The 20,169-nt window shown below is 37.2% G+C and overlaps 1 protein-coding gene across 1 annotated transcript in view; it reads right to left on the bottom strand.

The window, feature by feature from the left end:
* Positions 1–20,169, bottom strand: part of osbpl7 (oxysterol binding protein-like 7) — a 101,685-nt gene that overhangs the window by 81,281 nt on the left and 235 nt on the right. The window contains 4 exon segments of the mRNA XM_061931628.1: positions 6,233–6,286; positions 6,356–6,487; positions 6,556–6,744; positions 19,885–20,169. The exon segment at positions 19,885–20,169 is cut by the window's right edge and continues 235 nt beyond it. Of these exon segments, the coding sequence (XP_061787612.1) occupies positions 6,233–6,286; positions 6,356–6,487; positions 6,556–6,675 (306 nt within the window). The 5' untranslated portion in view covers positions 6,676–6,744; positions 19,885–20,169.

The raw sequence follows: 20,169 nt of genomic DNA on the forward strand, positions 1-20,169 counted from the left end.
CATGTTAGCATCACATGTTATTATTACATGTTGCTATTACATGTTAGCATCACATGTTATTATTACATGTTAGCATGAAATGTTGCTATTACATGCTAGCATCACATGTTATTACATGTTGCTATTACATGTTAGCATCAAATGTTGCTATTATATGTTAGCATCACATGTTATTATTACATGTTAGCATGAAATGTTACTATTACATGTTAGCATCTCATGTTGCTATTACATGTTAGCATCACATGTTAGCACCAAATGTCGCTATTACATGTTAGCATCACAATATACTATTACATGCTAGCATCAAATGTTGCTATTACATGTTAGCATCACATGTTACTATTACATGCTAGCATCAAATGTTGCTATTACATGTTAGCATCACACGTTAGCACCAAATGTTGCTATTACATGTTAGCATCAAATCTTGCTATTACATGTTAGCATCACATGTTAGCACCAAATGTTGCTATTACATGTTAGCATCACATGTTGCTATTATATGTTAGCATCAAATGTTGCTATTACATGTTAGCATCACATGTTACTATTACATGTTAGCATCACATGTTATTACATGTTGCTATTACATGTTAGCATCACATGTTATTATTACATGTTAGCATGAAATGTTGCTATTACATGCTAGCATCACATGTTATTACATGTTGCTATTACATGTTAGCATCAAATGTTGCTATTATATGTTAGCATCACATGTTATTATTACATGTTAGCATGAAATGTTACTATTACATGTTAGCATCTCATGTTGCTATTACATGTTAGCATCACATGTTAGCACCAAATGTCGCTATTACATGTTAGCATCACATGTTAGCATCACATGTTACTATTACATGCTAGCATCAAATGTTGCTATTACATGTTAGCATCACATGTTACTATTACATGTTAGCACCAAATGTTGCTATTACATGTTAGCATCACACGTTAGCACCAAATGTTGCTATTACATGTTAGCATCAAATCTTGCTATTACATGTTAGCATCACATGTTAGCACCAAATGTTGCTATTACATGTTAGCATCACATGTTGCTATTACATGTTAGCACCAAATGTTGCTATTACATGTTAGCATCACATGTTACTATTACATGTTAGCATCACATGTTATTATTACATGTTGCTATTACATGTTAGCATCACATGTTATTATTACATGTTAGCATGAAATGTTGCTATTACATGCTAGCATCACATGTTATTACATGTTGGTATTACATGTTAGCATCAAATGTTGCTATTATATGTTAGCATCACATGTTATTATTACATGTTAGCATGAAATGTTCCTATTACATGTTAGCATCTCATGTTGCTATTACATGTTAGCATCACATGTTAGCACCAAATGTCGCTATTACATGTTAGCATCACATGTTAGCATCACATGTTACTATTACATGCTAGCATCAAATGTTGCTATTACATGTTAGCATCACATGTTACTATTACATGTTAGCACCAAATGTTGCTATTACATGTTAGCATCACACGTTAGCACCAAATGTTGCTATTACATGTTAGCATCAAATCTTGCTATTACATGTTAGCATCACATGTTAGCACCAAATGTTGCTATTACATGTTAGCATCACATGTTGCTATTATATGTTAGCATCAAATGTTGCTATTACATGTTAGCATCACATGTTAGCACCAAATGTTGCTATTACATGTTAGCATCACATGTTGCTATTATATGTTAGCACCAAATATTGCTATTACATGTTAGCATCACATGTTGCTATTATATGTTAGCATCAAATGTTGCTATTACATGTTAGCATCACATGTTACTATTATATGTTAGCATCAAATGTTGCTATTACATGTTAGCATCGCATGTTGCTATTACATGTTAGCATCGCATGTTGCTATTACATGTTAGCATCACATGTTATTATTACATGTTAGCATGAAATGTTGCTATTACATGTTAGCATCACATGTTACTATTACATGTTAGCATCACATGTTGCTATTACATGTTAGCATCACATGTTGCTATTACATGTCAGCATCACATGTTACTATTACATGTTAGCACCAAATGTTGCTATTACATGTTAGCATCACATGTTACTATTACATGTTAGCATCACATGTTATTATTACATGTTGCTATTACATGTTAGCATCACATGTTATTATTACATGTTAGCATGAAATGTTGCTATTACATGCTAGCATCACATGTTATTACATGTTGCTATTACATGTTAGCATCAAATGTTGCTATTATATGTTAGCATCACATGTTATTATTACATGTTAGCATGAAATGTTACTATTACATGTTAGCATCTCATGTTGCTATTACATGTTAGCATCACATGTTAGCACCAAATGTCGCTATTACATGTTAGCATCACATGTTACTATTACATGCTAGCATCAAATGTTGCTATTACATGTTAGCATCACATGTTACTATTACATGTTAGCACCAAATGTTGCTATTACATGTTAGCATCACACGTTAGCACCAAATGTTGCTATTACATGTTAGCATCAAATCTTGCTATTACATGTTAGCATCACATGTTAGCACCAAATGTTGCTATTACATGTTAGCATCACATGTTGCTATTATATGTTAGCATCAAATGTTGCTATTACATGTTAGCATCACATGTTAGCACCAAATGTTGCTATTACATGTTAGCATCACATGTTGCTATTATATGTTAGCACCAAATATTGCTATTACATGTTAGCATCACATGTTGCTATTATATGTTAGCATCAAATGTTGCTATTACATGTTAGCATCACATGTTAGCACCAAATGTTGCCATTACATGTTAGCATCACATGTTGCTATTATATGTTAGCATCAAATGTTGCTATTACATGTTAGCATCGCATGTTGCTATTACATGTTAGCATCACATATTATTACATGTTAGCATGAAATGTTGCTATTACATGTTAGCATCACATGTTGCTATTACATGTCAGCATCACATGTTACTATTACATGTTAGCACCAAATGTTGCTATTACATGTTATTATCACATGTTACTATTACATGTTAGCATCACATGTTATTATTACATGTTGCTATTACATGTTAGCATCACATGTTATTATTACATGTTAGCATGAAATGTTGCTATTACATGCTAGCATCACATGTTATTACATGTTGCTATTACATGTTAGCATCAAATGTTGCTATTATATGTTAGCATCACATGTTATTATTACATGTTAGCATGAAATGTTACTATTACATGTTAGCATCTCATGTTGCTATTACATGTTAGCATCACATGTTAGTACCAAATGTCGCTATTACATGTTAGCATCACATGTTACTATTACATGCTAGCATCAAATGTTGCTATTACATGTTAGCATCACATGTTACTATTACATGTTAGCACCAAATGTTGCTATTACATGTTAGCATCACACGTTAGCACCAAATGTTGCTATTACATGTTCGCATCAAATCTTGCTATTACATGTTAGCATCACATGTTAGCACCAAATGTTGCTATTACATGTTAGCATCACATGTTGCTATTATATGTTAGCACCAAATGTTGCTATTACATGTTAGCATCACATGTTAGCACCAAATGTTGCTATTACATGTTAGCATCACATGTTGCTATTATATGTTAGCACCAAATATTGCTATTACATGTTAGCATCACATGTTGCTATTATATGTTAGCATCAAATGTTGCTATTACATGTTAGCATCACATGTTAGCACCAAATGTTGCTATTACATGATAGCATCACATGTTGCTATTATATGTTAGCATCAAATGTTGCTATTACATGTTAGCATCACATGTTAGCACCAAATGTTGCTATTACATGTTAGCATCACATGTTGCTATTATATGTTAGCACCAAATGTTGCTATTACATGTTAGCATCACATGTTGCTATTATATGTTAGCATCAAATGTTGCTATTACATGTTAGCATCACATGTTAGCACCAAATGTTGCTATTACATGTTAGCATCACATGTTGCTATTATATGTTAGCATCAAATGTTGCTATTACATGTTAGCATCACATGTTGCTATTATATGTTAGCATCGCATGTTGCTATTACATGTTAGCATCACATGTTAGCACCAAATGTTGCTATTACATGTTAGCATCACATGTTGCTATTATATGTTAGCACCAAATATTGCTATTACATGTTAGCATCACATGTTGCTATTATATGTTAGCATCAAATGTTGCTATTACATGTTAGCATCACATGTTAGCACCAAATGTTGCTATTACATGTTAGCATCACATGTTGCTATTATATGTTAGCATCAAATGTTGCTATTACATGTTAGCATCGCATGTTGCTATTATATGTTAGCATCAAATGTTGCTATTACATGTTAGCATCACATGTTAGCACCAAATGTTGCTATTACATGTTAGCATCACACGTTAGCACCAAATGTTGCTATTACATGTTTGCATCAAATCTTGCTATTACATGTTAGCATCACATGTTAGCACCAAATGTTGCTATTACATGTTAGCATCACATGTTGCTATTATATGTTAGCATCAAATGTTGTTATTACATGTTAGCATCACATGTTAGCACCAAATGTTGCTATTACATGTTAGCATCACATGTTGCTATTATATGTTAGCACCAAATATTGCTATTACATGTTAGCATCACATGTTGCTATTATATGTTAGCATCAAATGTTGCTATTACATGTTAGCACCAAATGTTGCTATTACATGTTAGCATCACATGTTGCTATTATATGTTAGCATCGCATGTTGCTATTACATGTTAGCACCAAATGTTGCTATTACATGTTAGCATCACATGTTGCTATTATATGTTAGCATCAAATGTTGCTATTACATGTTAGCATCGCATGTTGCTATTATATGTTAGCATCAAATGTTGCTATTACATGTTAGCATCACATGGTAGCACCAAATGTTGCTATTACATGTTAGCATCACATGTTGCTATTATATGTTAGCACCAAATGTTGCTATTACATGTTAGCATCGCATGTTGCTATTATATGTTAGCATCAAATGTTGCTATTACATGTTAGCATCACATGTTAGCATCAAATGTTTCTATTACATGTTAGCATCACATGTTGCTATTATATGTTAGCATCACATGTTGCTATTACATGTTAGCATCACATGTTGCTATTACATGTTAGCATCACATGTTAGCACCAAATGTTGCTATTACATGTTAGCATCACATGTTGCTATTATATGTTAGCATCAAATGTTGCTATTACATGTTAGCATCGCATGTTGCTATTACATGTTAGCATCACATGTTATTATTACATGTTAGCATGAAATGTTGCTATTACATGTTAGCATCAAATGTTGCTATTACATGTTAGCATCGCATGTTGCTATTACATGTTAGCATCACATGTTGCTATTATATGTTAGCATCAAATGTTGCTATTACATGTTAGCATCGCATGTTGCTATTACATGTTAGCATCACATGTTGCTATTATATGTTAGCATCAAATGTTGCTATTACATGTTAGCATCGCATGTTGCTATTACATGTTAGCATCACATGTTAGCACCAAATGTTGCTATTACATGTTAGCATCACATGTTGCTATTATATGTTAGCATCAAATGTTGCTATTACATGTTAGCATCGCATGTTGCTATTACATGTTAGCATCACATGTTATTATTACATGTTAGCATGAAATGTTGCTATTACATGTTAGCATCGCATGTTGCTATTACATGTTAGCATCACATGTTGCTATTATATGTTAGCATCAAATGTTGCTATTACATGTTAGCATCGCATGTTGCTATTACATGTTAGCATCACATGTTGCTATTATATGTTAGCATCAAATGTTGCTATTACATGTTAGCATCGCATGTTGCTATTACATGTTAGCATCACATGTTAGCACCAAATGTTGCTATTACATGTTAGCATCACATGTTGCTATTATATGTTAGCATCAAATGTTGCTATTACATGTTAGCATCGCATGTTGCTATTACATGTTAGCATCACATGTTGCTATTATATGTTAGCATCAAATGTTGCTATTACATGTTAGCATCACATGTTGCTATTACATGTTAGCATCACATGTTGCTATTATATGTTAGCATCAAATGTTGCTATTACATGTTAGCATCACATGCTGGCTGTAAGTAAGTTATGAAAAAGTGCACCTACATCTTGTTGGTTTCTGCAGTACCTCAAGATCCCTCCCTCCAGGACAAAGTATCGCTGTTGATGACAAAAAAAACATTTTCTTCTTGAAGAACTGGCACAGAAAAAGATGTCAAACGTTGTCACCTTGTGCCATCCTTTGAGCGGCCACTTCCTCCTCTTGAGCAGATAACCTTCACACATTCCAGGAGTGCCGAGTTCTCCCGCAGCGTTGACGTCCAGCTGGGCGTCATCGATCACTTCCCAATCTTTGATCACCTGTCAGGACAAAGAACTCTATTGATTTTGCCGCGGGGCGGGAAACATTGCCAAGGTGGTCATGTGACCTGTCGGGAGTGCCGCGAGGACAGCGTGCTGCTGCTGCGCGAGTGCGGCGCTTTGGTCCACTTCTCCAGGCCGCTCGCCAGCGATTGGCTGCGATTGAGGGCGGAGCCATAGGGATTCATTCTGCTTGTTAGGACGTGAGAGAGTCACCACCATGTACCCCACCTGCCACCTGCACGGGCCACAATAGTCTGACATCATTAGTGCGGAATAAACACACTATCATAGAATGTTTATCTAAGAGGACAAAAGCTGTCTTTGAACCTACCAAGAAGAAGGCTTGCAAAACTCCACTGTGTAGGATGGGAAGCAACATGAAGGTGTTCTGTTTCTTTCATGTATTGTAATCAACAGAAAAATATTGTCTTGACCCCGAGAACTACAAAGCGAAGAGGAAGCAGGACCCGACTCCCCTCCAGGGACCTTTTCTGTGAACTGTTTTACGACCTGTTCTGTAACCAAAGGCGATGGCTGTTTACGACCCCCCTCCCTTAGAAACAGCTGTTGCCATGTAATTAGGGAAAGTCCAAGTAAAAGAGGAGGCGTACAATCTTTCGTCAGGGGCGTGGGACGACACTGTGCAAGGGTACAGTGTCCACGCGTCTCTCCTCAATTGAGCCGAATTTAATTCTGTCTCTGTTTAATTCCTTGCTTCTCCAGCCTATCTCAGCTACAATCGGGCGGAAGGCGGGGTACACCCTGGACAAGTCGCCACCTCATCGCAGGGCCTCCTTGCTTCTTGTCTTGTTACTAAAAAAATATACTATGATAACATTGATATAGTATGCTAATGCTAACAATAACATACCATGTCTTAGCATGTTATGTTATTGTTATCATGGTATGTTATTGTTAGCATTATCATATTATATCAGTGTTAACATGGTATGGTATTGTTAGCATGGTATGTTAGTGTTAGCATTAGCATATTATGTCAGTCAGTGTTAGCATGGTATGTTAGTGTTAGCATGGTATGTTATTATTAGCATTATCATATTATGTCAATGTTAGCATAGCATAGATGTCATCAGTGTTTGAACCTGACACTAACATACTATGCTAACACAAATGTACCCTGCTAAAAAATATACCACACTAACAAAAAATATACCATGCTAACAAAAATATACCATGCTAACATAAATATACCATGCTAACACACATATATCATGGTAACAATAACATACCATGCTAACACTAACGCACCATGCTAACCATAACCTAACAATAACCTACTTTGCTAACAATAACCTACTGTGTTAAAAACAGCCTACGTAGCAAACAATAACCTACTATGCTAACAATAACCTACTGCGCTAACAATAACATACCCCGCTAACAAAAAACTTCCATGCTAACAATACCATACCGTGCTAATACCAACATAGCGTTCTAACCCTAACATACAATGTTAACAATGACGTAATATGATAATGCTAACAATAACATACCATGCTAATGCTAACATACTATGCTAACAATACCATACCATGCTAGCACTAACATACTATGCTAATGCTAACAATTACATACCATGCTCACATTAACATACCGTGCTAACACTAACATACTATGCTAACAATACCATACCATGTTAAAACACTGACATAATATAATACTAATAATAACATACCATGCCGACCCTAACATACAATGCTAACACTGACTGACTTAATATGCTAATGCTAACACTAACATACCATGCTAACAATAACATACCATGTTAACACTGACATATGATAATGATAATACAACATACCATGCTAACACTAACATACCATGCTAACCCTAGCATACAATGCTAACACTGACATAATATGCTAATGCTAACAATAACACACCATACTAACATTGACATACCATGCTAACAATACCATACCATGCTAACACTAACATACTATGCTAACAATACCATACCGTGTTAACACTAATATAATATGACAATGCTAATAATAACGTACAAGCATACAATGCTAACACTGACTGACATAATATGCTAATGCTAACACTAACATACCATGCTAACAATACCATACCATGCTAGCACTAACATACTATGCTAATGCTAACAATTACATACCATGCTAACACTGACTGACATATACAATACCATACCATGTTAAAACACTGACATAATATAATACTAATAATAACATACCATGCCGACCCTAACATACAATGCTAACACTGACTGACTTAATATGCTAATGCTAACACTAACATACCATGCTAACAATAACATACCATGTTAACACTGACATATGATAATGATAATACAACATACCATGCTAACACTGACATACCATGCTAACCCTAGCATACAATGCTAACACTGACATAATATGCTAATGCTAACAATAACACACCATACTAACATTGACATACCATGCTAACAATACCATACCATGCTAACACTAACATACTATGCTAACAATACCATACCGTGTTAACACTAATATATGATAATGCTAATAATAACATACAAGCATACAATGCTAACACTGACTGACATAATATGCTAATGCTAACACTAACATACCATGCTAACAATACCATACCATGCTAGCACTAACATACTATGCTAATGCTAACAATTACATACCATGCTCACATTAACATACCATGCTAACACTAACATACTATGCTAACAATACCATACCATGTTAAAACACTGACATAATATAATACTAATAATAACATACCATGCCGACCCTAACATACAATGCTAACACTGACTGACTTAATATGCTAATGCTAACACTAACATACCATGCTAACAATAGCATACCATGTTAACACTGACATATGATAATGATAATACAACATACCATGCTAACACTAACATACCATGCTAACCCTAGCATACAATGCTAACACTGACATAATATGCTAATGCTAACAATAACACACCATACTAACATTGACATACCATGCTAACAATACCACACCATGCTAACACTAACATACTATGCTAACAATACCATACCGTGTTAACACTAATATAATATGATAATGCTAATAATAACATACAAGCATACAATGCTAACACTGACTGACATAATATGCTAATGCTAACACTAACATACCATGCTAACAATACCATACCATGCTAGCACTAACATACTATGCTAATGCTAACAATTACATACCATGCTCACATTAACATACCATGCTAACACTAACATACTATGCTAACAATACCATACCATGTTAAAACACTGACATAATATAATACTAATAATAACATACCATGCCGACCCTAACATACAATGCTAACACTGACTGACTTAATATGCTAATGCTAACACTAACATACCATGCTAACAATAACATACCATGTTAACACTGACATATGATAATGATAATACAACATACCATGCTAACACTAACATACCATGCTAACCCTAGCATACAATGCTAACACTGACATAATATGCTAATGCTAACAATAACACACCATACTAACATTGACATACCATGCTAACACTAACATACTATGCTAACAATACCATACCGTGTTAACACTAATATAATATGACAATGCTAATAATAACATACAAGCATACAATGCTAACACTGACTGACATAATATGCTAATGCTAACACTAACATACCATGCTAACAATACCATGCCATGCTAGCACTAACATTATATATGCTAACAATACCATACAATGTTAACACTGCCATAATATAATAATGATAATAATAACATACCATGCTAACCATAGCATACAGTGCTAACACTGACTGACATAATATGCTAATGCTAACACTAACATACCATGCTAGCACTAACATACTATGCTAACAATATCATACCACGTTAACACTGACATATTATGATCATGATTATAATAACATACCATGCAAACACTAACATACCATGCTAACCCTAGCATACCATGCTAACACTGGCTGATATAATATGCAAATGCTAACACTAACATACGATGCTTACCCTAACATACCATGCTAACACTGACTGACATATACAATACCATACCATGTTAAAACACTGACATAATATAATACTAATAATAACATACCATGCCGACCCTAACATACAATGCTAACACTGACTGACTTAATATGCTAATGCTAACACTAACATACCATGCTAACAATAACATACCATGTTAACACTGACATATGATAATGATAATACAACATACCATGCTAACACTAACATACCATGCTAACCCTAGCATACAATGCTAACACTGACATAATATGCTAATGCTAACAATAACACACCATACTAACATTGACATACCATGCTAACAATACCATACCATGCTAACACTAACATACTATGCTAACAATACCATACCGTGTTAACACTAATATAATATGATAATGCTAATAACAAACAAGCATACAATGCTAACACTGACTGACATAATATGCTAATGCTAACACTAACATACCATGCTAACAATACCATACCATGCTAGCACTAACATACTATGCTAATGCTAACAATTACATACCATGCTCACATTAACATACCATGCTAACACTAACATACTATGCTAACAATACCATACCATGTTAAAACACTGACATAATATAATACTAATAACATACCATGCCGACTCTAACATACAATGCTAACACTGACTGACTTAATATGCTAATGCTAACACTAACATACCATGCTAACAATAACATACCATGTTAACACTGACATATGATAATGATAATACAACATACCATGCTAACACTAACATACCATGCTAACCCTAGCATACAATGCTAACACTGACATAATATGCTAATGCTAACAATAACACACCATACTAACATTGACATACCATGCTAACACTAACATACTATGCTAACAATACCATACCGTGTTAACACTAATATAATATGATAATGCTAATAATAACATACAAGCATACAATGCTAACACTGACATAATATGCTAATGCTAACACTAACATACCATGCTAACAATACCATACCATGCTAGCACTAACATTATATATGCTAACAATACCATACAATGTTAACACTGCCATAATATAATAATGATAATAATTACATACCATGCTAACCATAGCATACAGTGCTAACACTGACTGACATAATATGCTAATGCTAACACTAACATACCATGCTAGCACTAACATACTATGCTAACAATATCATACCACGTTAACACTGACATATGATGATCATGATTATAATAACATACCATGCAAACACTAACATACCATGCTAACCCTAGCATACCATGCTAACACTAACATACGATGCTTACCCTAACATACCATGCTAACACTGACTGACATATACAATACCATACCATGTTAACACTGACATAATATGCTAATGCTAACAATAACATACCATGCTAACACTAACGTACCACGCTAACCCTAACATACCCTGCTAACAGAGACATAATATGATAATGCTGACAATACCATACCAATACCATGGACAAAAAGCATGCGGTGTGTCCACGAGACAGGACACGTGCTGCTTTGAACACTTCCAGCGTGTCCCGGAGGATTAGTAACTTTGTCTTAATTGGTTTTTCTCAAAGAGCTTTTTAGCAACGTGTCGCTAGGACCGGAAGGAACATGCTGCTGGGACAACACACCTCCTTCACCAGACATTGGAGACTAATGTGTGGGATCACGCTGGGGAAGACACTTTTCTAACTATGAGCGCAGAGTACAAAAATTCTATATTTTTTCCCCCTTCTCCTTGGGGCGCCCCTTAGAAGACCATACTAACACAAATATACCTTGCTAACAAAAATATACCATACTAACAAAAATATACCATGCTAACAATAACATACCAGGCTAACAAATATATACCATGCTAACACTTATGTACCACGCTAACACAACTATGCCATGTTAACACTAATATACCTTGCTAACAAAATACACCATGCTAAAAAATACAGCATGCTAACAATGACATACCATGCTAAACACAAATATACCTTGCTAACAAAAATGTACCATGCTAACAATAACATATCATGCTAACATTAATGTTACCATGCTAACACAACTATACAATGCTAACAATAAAATACCACACTAACCAAAACCCACCCTGCTAAGAATACCATACCATGCTAAAAATATTGTGCTAACAATAACATACCATGCTAACACTAACATACCATGCTAAACACAAATATACATTGCTAAGAAAAATGTACCGTGCTAACAATAACATACCATGCTAACAAATATATACCATGCTAACACTAATGTACCATGCTAAACACAAATATACCTTGATAACAAAAATGTACCATGCTAACAATAACATACCAGGCTAACAAAAACATACCATGCTAACACTTATGTACCACGCTAACACAACTATGCCATGTTAACACTAATATACCTTGCTAACAAAATACACCATGCTAACAAAAACATACCATGCTAACAATAACATACCATGCTAAACACAAATATACCTTGCTAACAAAAATGTGCCATGCTAACAAAAACATACCATGCTATCGCTAATGTACCATGCTAACAATAACATACCATGCTAACACAACTATACCATGCTAACAATAACATACCACACTAACCAAAACCCACCCTGCTAAGAATACCATACCATGCTAAAAATATTGTGCTAACAATAACATACCATGTTAACAACAACATAATAACATGCTAAGACAAATATACCTTGCTAACAAAATACACCATGCTAAAAAATACACCATGCTAACAATGACATACCATGCTAACACTAACATACCATGCTAAACACAAATATACCTTGCTAACAAAAATGTACCATGCTAACAATAACATGCCAGGCTAACAAAAGCATACCATGCTAACACTTATGTACCATGCTAACACAACTATACCATGCTAACACTAATATACCTTGCTAACAAAATACACCATGCTAACAATAACATACCATGCTAACAATAACATACCATGCTAAACACAAATATACCTTGCTAACAAAAATGTGCCATGCTAACACAACTATACCATGCTAACACTAATATACCTTGCTAACAAAATACACCATGCTAACAATAACATACCATGCTAACAATAACATACCATGCTAAACACAAATATACCTTGCTAACAAAAATGTGCCATGCTAACAAAAACATACCATGCTATCGCTAATGTACCATGCTAACAATAACATACCATGCTAACACAACTATACCATGCTAACAATAACATACCACACTAACCAAAACCCACCCTGCTAAGAATACCATACCATGCTAAAAATATTGTGCTAACAATAACATACCATGTTAACAACAACATAATAACATGCTAAGACAAATATACCTTGGTAACAAAAATATACTATGATAACATTGGTATAGTATGCTAATGCTAACAATAACATACCATGTCTTAGCATGTTATGTTATTGTTATCATGGTATGTTATTGTTAGCATTATCATATTATATCAGTGTTAGCATGGTATGTTAGCGTTAGCATTAGCATATTATGTCAGTCAGTGTACACCCTGGACAAGTCACCACCACATCACAGGGCCAACACAGATAGACAGACAACATTCACACACGAGGGCCACTAAATCCACGTTACGTAAAAGCGGGATGACAGGAAGTGACCTCTGAGCAGGAAGTGGCATGAGAGGATTTGTTTGGGAGCTTCTTGCTCCCGTTTTAAAAAAGGAACTTTTTCTTTCCATCAGAAAATGTCAACAAATATGGCGGCCGAGTCTTTCATCTCTACAGGCCTGTTTCATGAGGGGGGGTACCCTCAATCATCAGGAGATTTTAATGGGAGCATTCGCATACCATGGTTTATATAGGGCACAGAGTGGGTGGGTACAGGCTGGCCTAGGGGCGTGGTGATTGGCTCATGTGTTACCTAGGAGGTGTTTCCGTCTATGGCGGCATGTTGTTACAATTTCGCTGCGCTTGTTGAGGGATGACAGGTCTGGACGGTAAATAATAAACAGTTAAGCACCCCCCGTTGAGGGGGGGTGCTTACAAACATCAGTTGTCTACCAATCTAAGGTAATACGCAAGGACATTAACACATCCGACACATATGTAGGATTAACCGAGGGTGAATTCAAAACCAGATGGAACAATCACAAGGCTTCTTTCAGGAACAAAAACCTGCGGAATACCACAGAACTCAGCAAACACATTTGGGACCTCAAAGACAATAATGTTGAATATTCAATAACATGGCAAATTCTTGCATCCAGCACACCTTACAATAGTGGTAATAAAAGATGCAACCTATGCTTGAAAGAGAAACTGTTTATTATTTACCGTCCAGACCTGTCATCCCTCAACAAGCGCAGCGAAATTGTAACATGCCGCCATAGACGGAAACACCTCCTAGGTAACACATGAGCCAATCACCACGCCCCTAGGCCAGCCTGTACCCACCCACTCTGTGCCCTATATAAACCATGGTATGCGAATGCTCCCATTAAAATCTCCTGATGATTGAGGGTACCCCCCCTCATGAAACAGGCCTGTAGAGATGAAATAGTCTTGTGATTTTTTCCCACACATACACATACATATATATATATATATATATATATACACACATACATACATACATCCATTTTCTACCGCTTATCCCCTTCGGGGTCGCGGGGGCGCTGGAGCCTATCTCAGCTACAATATAAATATGTTATATAAATATATTTAATATTTTATAATTTTTATATTTTATCATTTGTGTTCTATATTATTATTTCTATTTATTTTATATATATATTTTTTTTTTTTTACACAAGTACGGTATGTGGTATATGCTTGCATGTCATGAGCGATACGAGCAGTCCTGTAAGCGTGTTTACTTGTGTGTGATATCACGTGCAATACGAGCAGTCCCGCAGCGTGTTTGCTTGTGTGTGATATTACGTGCGATACAAGCAGTCCCGCAGCGTGTTTGCTTGTGTGTGATATTACTTGCGATACGAGCAGTCCCGCGGCGTGCTTGCTTGTGTGTGATAGCACGTGCGATATAAGCAGTCCCGCAGCGTGTTTACATGTGTGTGATATCATGTGCGACATGAGCAGTCCCGCAGCGTGTTTGCTTGTGTGTGATATCACGTGCGATACGAGCAGTCCCGCGGCGTGTTTGCTTGTGTGTGATAGCACGTGTGATACAAGCAGTCCCGCGGCGTGTTTACTTATGTGTGATATCACGTGCGGTACGAGCAGTGCCGCAGCGTGTTTACTTGTGTGTGATATCATGTGCAATACAAGCAGTCCCGCAGCGTGTTTACTTATGTGTGATATCACGTGCAGTACGAGCAGTGCCGCAGCGTGTTTACTTGTGTGTGATATCATGTGCAATACAAGCAGTCCCGCAGCGTGTTTACTTATGTGTGATATCACGTGCGGTACGAGCAGTGCCGCAGCGTGTTTACTTGTGTGTGATATCATGTGCAATACAAGCAGTCCCGCAGCGTGTTTACTTATGTGTGATATCACATGCGATACAAGCAGTCCCGCAGCGTGTTTGCTTGTGTGTGATATTACGTGCGATACGAGCAGTCCCGCGGCGTGTTTGCTTGTGTGTGATAGCACGTGCGATATAAGCAGTCCCGCAGCGTGTTTACATGTGTGTGATATCATGTGCGACATGAGCAGTCCCGCAGCGTGTTTGCTTGTGTGTGATATCACGTGCGATACGAGCAGTCCCGCGGCGTGTTTGCTTGTGTGTGATAGCACGTGTGATACAAGCAGTCCCGCAGCGTGTTTACTTATGTGTGATATCACGTGCGGTACGAGCAGTCCCGCAGCGTGTTTCCTTGTGTGTGATATCACGTGCGATACAAGCAGTCCCGCAGCGTGTTTACTTATGTGTGATATCACGTGCGGTACGAGCAGTGCCGCAGCGTGTTTACTTGTGTGTGATATCACGTGCAATACGAGCAGTCCCGCAGCGTGTTTCCTTGTGTGTGATATCACGTGCGATACAAGCAGTCCCGCAGCGTGTATACTTGTGTGTGATATCACGTGCAATACGAGCAGTCCCGCAGCGTATTTGCTTGGGTGTGATATCACGTGCGATACAAGCAGTCCCGCAGCGTGTTTACTTGTGCAAAGTTAACATCTCAATGTCCTCCAATAAGCACACAATTTCTTCTATTTTTCAAAAGGTAAAGATGCTCGGCTATAGGCAACTCGGAGCTAGCAGCTACACCACAGCTAAGCATACATTAGCACACAAGCTAGACATACGTAATAAGTGTCCCAATTGATCAATACTGCAGTCTGAGAGCACAATAACAACAAAACTGAAGTAAACAATTTAGCTACATAGAAAAGTACACTAAGTCATAGGTTCACAATACATGAGAAATCATTTTTAAAAGGTTTTTTTTTTTTAAATTTTGCACATTTTGTTTTGATTTTGTCATATGTTAAGGGAATATTTTCCCTCTTTCGGTCAAAATAGTGGGCTTTAGAAACGACTGGCTATGGCCTTGGTTCTGCTCAGAAACGATGAACACAATGTTTTGTTTTGTTTTTATCTCACACATATATATTATTAGGGCCCGCATGGCCCATTGCATAAGGACTCCCACAGGGAGTCCTTATGCAATGGGACATAAGGACCTATTGAATTTGTAAGGTTTTATTCTTTATTCTTTATTCTTCCGCCGCCACATTAAACTGTAATTTGACCCACTTAACATGCTTCAAAACTCACCATATTTGACCCACACATCAGGACCTGCGAAAATTACCTTTTTTTTAAAAAAAAACCCCTCAAAACTCAAAATTGCGCTCTAGCGCCCCCTAGGGGGAAAAAAACTAGACTGCCTATATCTCCCACTAGGAAGATCGGAGGGACATGAAACAAAAACCTGTATGTAGGTCTGACTTAGACCTAGTTTTCATAATTGTATATCATCGGGCAAAAATCAACAGGAAGTTGGCAATTCCCCCTTCAAGACAAAAAAGTACTAAAAACAGTCACTTTTGCCTCTTTGAGCTGTAATTTGACCCCCTTAACATGCTTCAAAACTCACCAAACTGAAGACACACATCAGGACTGGCAAAAATTGCGATCTAATAAAAAAACCTAACCCCAAATCTCAAAATTGTGCTCTAGCGCAATTTTTTAATGAAACGCACAAAAAACTGCTCCTCGGATGAAAAAACTGACAAAAACTGCCTGTAACTCCCACTGGAAAGGTCGGAGAGACATGAAAGAAAAACCTCTATGTAGGGCTCACTTAGACCTACATTTCATAAATTGACAACCCCCAGCAAAAATCAACAGGAAGTTTGCTATTCCCCCTTCAAAAATTTTTTTTTGTAAAAACCGGTCACCTTCTTTCAAAAACGAACTCCTCTGAGCGCGTTTGTCGTTTCGCTTTCAAACTAACACAGGAGAGAGATTGAACCCTTGTGATTACAATGACAGAAGCGCTTTTTTTCTAACTGCTCCGGTTTTGATTTTATGACCCTTCAAAGACCCGCTGCGCTGCTGTTTTTTTAAGATGGCTGCTTAAAAGCAGGAAGCACCAACGTGCCCACACAATGCAGACAAGGTAGGTACACTAGACAAAAGTCTTGGGACACTTCAGACTAAAAGTAGACAAAAGTATTGGGACACTTATGACTATCACTGGACAAAAGTATTGGGACAGTTAGGACTAGCACCTGCCAAATACGCGGGCCCGACCAATGCTGCTTGCAGCTTTAATTGGTATTATCATTAATGGTGTCATGAAGTACCAGCCTGGGGAGAGAGTGAAGACGTCAAGTTAACTTTTAGTTTCGATACCCGCCAGATACACACGATGAATGCACCTTGCAAATACACATATATTATTAGGGCCCGCAATGGCCCATTGCAAAAGGACTCCCACAGGGAGTCCTTATGCAATGGGACATAAGGACCTATTGTTATTGTAAGGTTTTATTATTCTTTCTTTCTTTCTTCTTCCGCCGCCTCTTCGAGCACTAATTTGACCCACTTAACATGCTTCAAAACTCACCATATTCGACCCACACATCAGGACCTGCGAAAATTGCCTTTTAATAAAAAAACCAAACCCCAAAACTCAAAATTGCGCTCTAGCGCCCCCTAGGAAGAAGAAAACACTACGCTGCCTGTAACTCCCACTAGGAAGGTCGGAGAGACATGAAACAAAAACCTTTATGTAGGCCTGACTTAGACCAGGAAGTTGGCAATTCCCCCTTCAAGACAAAAAAGTACTAAAAACAGTCACTTTTGCCTCTTTGAGCTCTAATTTGACCCCCTTAACATGCTTCAAAACTCACCAAACTGAACACACATATCAGGACTGGCTAAAACTGTGATCTAATGAAAAAACCTAGCCCCAAATCTAAAAATTGTGCTCTACAGCAATTTTTTAATAAAACGCACAAAAAACTGCTCCTCGGATGAAAAATCTGACAAAACTGCCTGTAACTCCCACTGGGAAGGTCGGAGAGAGATGAAACAAAAACCTCTCTGTAGGTCTCACTTAGACCTACATTTCATAAATTGACAACCCCCAGCAAAAATCAACAGGAATTTTGCTATTCCCCCTTCAAAACAATTTTTTTGTAAAAACCGGTCACCTTCCTTCAAAAACGAACTCCTCTGAGCGCTTTTGTCGTTTCGCCTTCAAACTAACACAGGAGAGACATTGAACCCTTGTGATTACAACAACAGAAGCGCTTTTTAATTAACTGCTCCGGTTTTGATTTTATGACCCTTCAAAGACCCGCTGCGCTGATGCTGCTGCAATGCTGTTTTTTTAAGATGGCTGCGTAAAAGCAGGAACCACCAACGTGCCCACACAATGCAGACAAGGTAGGTACACTAGACAATAGTCTTGGGACACTTCAGACTACAAGTACACGAAAGTATTGGGAAACTTAGGACTAGCACCTGCCAAATACGCGGGCCCGTCCAACGCTGCTTGCAGCTTTAATTATTATTATTATTACTATTGTTAATGGTGTCATGAAGTACCAGACTGGAAACAGATAGACGTCAAGTTAACTTTCAGTTTCGATACTCGTCCAGGTATTCAACAAGCATGAGAGACAGGCGGCAATTTTAGTCTTTTAGGTAGCTCAATCTCTCTCAATGCTCATGTTTTTATTGTTTGTACCAACCCCTTTATGTAGAATAAGTAGTTGAATTTTTAGTCAGGCCTAGAATAAAAGGATCTGGATGGACGTTTGCACCCTAAGGGGGTCCTAATACATAAGGCATTTTCCAAACAATAACATTATAACCCAATAAAGGTAGAAAATTATGTATTTTTTATATTGTTGTGCATTAATTTGAAAAAAATTTAAAAATGTCCTACCTGGACGTCCCCTGCGTGGGTCATGGTCCTCCAGGAGCCTCCAGAAGATCCCCCCAGAATCGTTCAGGTCAAGTCCAGTTCTTCGCGTCCAGCCGCACACGACCTCGCAACCATAATTATGATCCCCCAGGCGTCCTGGACCTGATCCGCTTTAGAGGATTTACTGCCAGGTGGATTTACATGCTTCGCGTCAAAGTGGACCGCCGGGCGAGAGCAACGTCATCGGGACTATAGGCGCCCGTCGGAAGGTCCAGAAAGGGTTCCGCTGGGCAGTTGGCGAACTTG

Source organism: Nerophis lumbriciformis, linkage group LG39, assembly GCF_033978685.3.
Source record: "Nerophis lumbriciformis linkage group LG39, RoL_Nlum_v2.1, whole genome shotgun sequence".
NCBI lineage: Eukaryota > Metazoa > Chordata > Actinopteri > Syngnathiformes > Syngnathidae > Nerophis > Nerophis lumbriciformis.